Source organism: Pundamilia nyererei, unplaced genomic scaffold (genome assembly GCF_000239375.1).
Source record: "Pundamilia nyererei isolate P.nyererei 1_Seehausen unplaced genomic scaffold, PunNye1.0 scaffold00026, whole genome shotgun sequence".
Classification (NCBI taxonomy): domain Eukaryota; kingdom Metazoa; phylum Chordata; class Actinopteri; order Cichliformes; family Cichlidae; genus Pundamilia; species Pundamilia nyererei.
In genome coordinates, this window is record NW_005187427.1 from 2,607,204 (window position 1) to 2,612,386 (window position 5,183).

The 5,183-nt window shown below is 38.6% G+C and overlaps 1 protein-coding gene across 1 annotated transcript; it reads left to right on the plus strand.

The window, feature by feature from the left end:
* Positions 1 to 1,972: 1,972 nt before the first annotated feature.
* endou2 (endonuclease, polyU-specific 2) lies at positions 1,973 to 4,459 on the plus strand. The gene is made up of 6 exons (XM_005727932.1): positions 1,973 to 2,074; positions 2,491 to 2,596; positions 2,711 to 2,832; positions 3,178 to 3,290; positions 3,816 to 3,969; positions 4,205 to 4,459. The coding sequence occupies exons 1-6, from the start codon at positions 1,973 to 1,975 to the stop codon at positions 4,457 to 4,459; spliced, it is 852 nt and encodes a 283-aa protein (XP_005727989.1).
* Positions 4,460 to 5,183: the final 724 nt, after the last annotated feature.

A 5,183-nucleotide genomic window follows, 5' to 3' on the forward strand; every position in this document is an offset into this window, starting at 1 on the left:
TGTTTAATATCAAGTCAAGTCAAAGTCAAGCCACGAAAACTTTATTCACCCCCAAGGGGCAATTAAGATAGTTGATACCTATATATGTACATTGAAGAACATATCCTGGTCAAAAATGACTCCAAGGTTCCTCACAGTGTTACTGGAAGCCAAGGTAATGCCATCCAGAGTAAGAATCTGGTTAGATAGTTTCAACTTAATGACTTAAAAATTTGAATTAGGGATCTTAAAATTTTAGCTTCTTTAGAAGCAACTTAAACTTTCAAAATGGCAATTTTGAGATTTAGACATAAGATAATTTTGCTCATCTCTTAGACTTAATTCTGCCAGACATTTTTTCAGTAGTAGAAACAAGGTTAAAAAAAAGAAAGAAGCCTGGGATTGTATTTTTCTGAAAATTAAAACACTCAGACGGCTACAAGAAATTGTATATTACAAAAAGATAACACAAAATAAAACTCTTCTATTCTAATTCCACGAAGGCCACATTATATATAAATATTTTCAGAATTTTTTTAAATAAATGAAATTATTATAAAAGTAAAAAGTTGTATTAGCTCCTCCTTAAATTTAATTTGTTGAAGACGTTAAAATCTTGTTTTAAAATGCTTTAATCAAGCTTTTAATCTGAAATGGTGAGGTCAATGACTTGTAAAAAAACCCAAGAAAAAAACCCCCCAATCGTGTTTCGTACAAGACCTTGGTTCTATGTAGATGTTTAAGTGAACTTTAACCATTAACAAAATCTTATTACCTGAAATATGACCCATATTTACCCTGTAATTCAGAGGTTATGCTGTGACAGACAGAGAAACAATGAAATTCTAAAGAAACAAAGACCCCACGTTTTAGTGTGAGACTGAAAAGAGACGACAACATAGTGTGATCCCTTTGGTCAGAGTTGCTGACAGGGGATAACCCTTTAAAACGGCCCCCCTCTCCTGTCCTGTCCCATCCCCTGCCTCGTGGTCTCTGTTCGCTCCCCCAGCCCATGCCTGCCTTTCTCCATACACACTGATTGACTACATGGCTGGACTATTACTATGCCTCTAAACACACCTGCACGGCAACCAGCACGAGCAGCACCTGACCAGCACTGAGATACTTCACTAACCCTCAAATCATTGATTTGATTTATTAAAGCAGGAGGACAGACAGAGGAGAAGGTCAGTGGATTTTGATGTGGTGGCTGATGGGATGCAATGTGTGAATCTATGTCAGCCACGTTTGTTGAATGCAATAGTGTTTAAGCTAGATTAAGCAGTTGAAGCTATTATGTTTTTACAGTGCCGAGTCACTTAGGACAGCCTTGTGAATCGCTTTCATGTATCTATCTAAAACGTTGAAATGTACAAATAAATAAAATAAAATACTAAAGTTAAGAACATCAACTCAGTTACAAAAGATAATAAACCACTAACCATAAAAAGGACCTTATAGTGACACAGAAATGATTAACAGTGCTTATTTAAGTAGCTTGAAATATCTAGTTATTTATGATAAAGCTGACATTTTCCTCAGTGGGAAATGGCTATTTATTATATCTAATTATTTATATAATAAATACATTCTTTATTTAAAAAACAACAACATGTAAATGGTTGGGCTAAAATGCTGTACTCAAATAGCCAAAACCATTTGTATAAACTGATTTATAACCTCTGTTTGCACACACATCACCTCAAAGTTAAATATTTCTGAAAGGCTTTTTACACATAAGTGAGTATTATATTTAATCTGATGGGTCACTTAAACAAGTTCAAAAAGAGCAGAAATACATTATTGTATGCCTACATGCATTAGCGTACCTGTGCTTTACACTTTTTATATGTGAAAAATAGTTTTATGGTGTTGTCCACCTCTGAAGCTTAAAGCTCGAGTTAAGCAGAGGCTTCAGTAACTGTTCCTCTCCTGTCAGAAGCACATACTGGAAAGAGAGAGCATCCACAGCACATCTGCAAGCGGTCATATCATGATTGAGAGTGACAGAGAGCTGTCAGCCATGGTGCAGGAGCTATGGGACAATGATATCAACAGACTAAAGCCTGGAAAAGACTACAGGATCTCCCTTCAGGTGCATCACGCACTCAGACACACACAGACACCTGTTGTAGATAATAGTATATATTGCAAACTTATGACGATATCTGACAGTCTGCATTACACCTCAAAACAGGCACCGTTCCTCTCCTGCAAATAGAGCTCAAGTTTTTAGCTCTGAATGAGCTTTACTCAGTAAAAAAGTCAAAGCCCGGAAACTTAGAGACCTACTGTAAAGGTAAAGGTTAGATCTTTGTGATAGAAACCGTCGATATTTATGGAAAATTTTATTGTAGGTCTTCCTAATGTGGACAAACTTTCTACTTGTATTTTTTACCACGTAGTAGTAATACTTACATTTTGGAGGCACAAGTAAGAGTAAAGGAAAAGATATCACTGGAAGCATACATGAGGAGCATTTTATGAAAAGCACTGTTCTTCCTGTTTCAGGGAAAAGCTGGAGACAGCATGAACATCAATGACAACAATGACGGGGCGGGATATCCACTGTTTACCTTTGTCGATGAGAACATTTTCAAAAAGGAGACTTTTTTAGGTAAGTGCACTAGGCACTTTATTGTTATCATCCATGTTTATAGGACTGAGCAGCCCTAAACATTGTTTAATGACGTAATGTGCCACTGAAATGTGCCTCTGTTGATCTTTGCAGCCTTTATCTCCCTGCTGGATAACTATGAGAGTGACACCGGTAAGCCAGAAATTGTAACTCCTGAGGAAGTGGCAGAGAACCACAAGTTCCTGGACTCCATCGTTCAGACTCCCACCATGAAGGTACCTATGAGGGGCATTTGACTATGTTCGTCATCGTAGGTTAGTGTCATTATTAAATACAGAGGATGAAGAAATATTATCAATGGCTTTCTATGACAGGAACAAAACAAAAAACAAAAACGGATGTTAGTAGCACTTATTTGTCTGTGGAGGTTTGTTCCAGTTTCACCTACTAATGGTGGAAGAGATAAACTCATGGGATCACTAAATAATTAGGATTTATCCTCTGTGGGTTAAAGGTATTTGAGATATTTAAGTCCTGATCGGACCAACTAGCGCTTTCATCTCGAGCCACCCTGCTAACTGAGCTATAAGCATTTTGTAATAAGTTCTTCTATTTTTTAGATAGCCCATAAATACCTGGTCAAGAAGCATCTTTCGCCTGAGGATGAGACAGAATTCAAGAAGCAGCTGTACAGGATCTGGTTTGAGCTTTATGCGAGGAGAGGATCCAGCAGGTGGGTGGAATCTGCGTCAGTGGAATTCAGCACCGTGATGGTAAATACAGGCTGACAAACTGGCTCTGTGTGGCAGATACATTCAGCGTCAGTGCTGTCAAATGGAAGAAAAAAAAAAGTGTTCAGGATTGGCTTGTCCATGTGGGCAGCTGCAAATTTAAGGCATCGATTTTGGAGCAGCTTCTTTTTTGGCCGGTAACCTCTCAGTCCATGTTGATGTAAAACTGGCTTCACTGTGGACAGCAACACTGCTGGTCCAGCAGTTTCCAGTTCATGGCAGTCTGGAGCCTTGGTGGTTCCTGGGTTGTTCCTGAACATTATAACCAATTTCATCTCATTTGAGTGGGTCTTCTTCCAGATCCTGGCAAAGCAAAGCAAAGACACATCCAAATAACTTGTACATATGTATGATCGTTTAAACTCGCAATCTTGGAATATGCAATTGTCAAGGAAAACTACTGTGGCATTCACGCCCATGATGAGTGGCTGTAAACTTCTGACATTGCCCTTTTTGTCTCTCTTCAGGCCAGACTCTTCGGGCTTTGAACACGTGTTTGTTGGAGAGACAAGAGGGGGGAGGACTGTTATTGGTTTTCACAACTGGATCCAGCTATACTTACAAGAGAAGCTGGGCCATATTGATTACAAAGGCTACAGTGTCACTGCACATTCACCCCAGGTATACTATTCTTAAGACTTTCTTTAATTAAACTCAGGCAAGGAAGTTCTTTTCTCTGGTACTTTACTTTTAACTATTTAGACAGATATTCAAAAATGTATTCAGGTTACTTTTTCCCTGTATATTTATCAGTAATTTCTTTCCTGCCTTTTCTCCACTGTCAGCAAATATCTGTCAAACAATCTGACTCATTTCTCCCTGCCTAACCGGCTTTTTCATTTTGCCCCTACCGCAGCCCGATGAGAACAAACACATCCTGGCGCTACAGTTTAGCTGGAAGAATGGTATAAAGCCCAAGGGCAGCATCTTCATCGGAGTCAGTCCCGAGTTCGAGTTCGCCCTCTACACTCTCTGTTTCCTCACCTCGCCTAATGAACGCGTCAAAGTCCAGTTCAGTTTGTACGACATGGAGATTGTTTGCCACCACTACAACCAGAAGCATATAGGTACCACCTACCCTGTGCTCCTCAGGTACCTGAACCCTCGGTAACTTGACTAGAAAATACATCTGACATACAACTTCCCCATCACTTAAGCTTGGGTACAAAGTGTCATAGGTATTGTTGTTGTCTTTTTATTTTACATAAAGATACAATAAAACCTTCCAAGAGCTAACTGCATTGCCTTTGTTTCTGTTTTGAGAGTGTGCTACGGATTACGTGATGGGAAATAACTGATGAGTCTCTGAAGTCTGAAGCCGGATACTGATCTATCTTTATCTCTATTTTACATTTTTTCTTAATCTTTCTTAGCGTTTTAGGTCATTAAATACATTTTAATACTAGACAAAGATAACCAGAGTAAATAAAAACCTGTAATTTTTAAGTAATGATTTAATTTATTAAGAGAAAAAAACCTAAACATACTTGACCCTATTAAAAAATGAATTGCTCCCTAGACCTAATAACTGGCAGCAACACTGAAGAGTTTTTGAACACGAATGGCCTGTTTGAGGTCATGCCAAAGCATCTCAGTCTGATTTAAGGCTGGACTTTGAGTAGGACTCTGCAAAATATTCTTTTGTTTTTTCTTTTATTGATTTTTATGTGTGTGGGGGATTTTTTTGAGTCATTCAGAGGTGGACTGGCTGATGCGTTTCAGATCACATCAGCCAGTCTTGAAGATCGTCCCATGGAGGCCATTTTTGTCCAGTTCTTATTGTTGAATCATGAACTCTGACCTTAAATGAGGAAAGTGAGGTCTGCAGTTCTTTA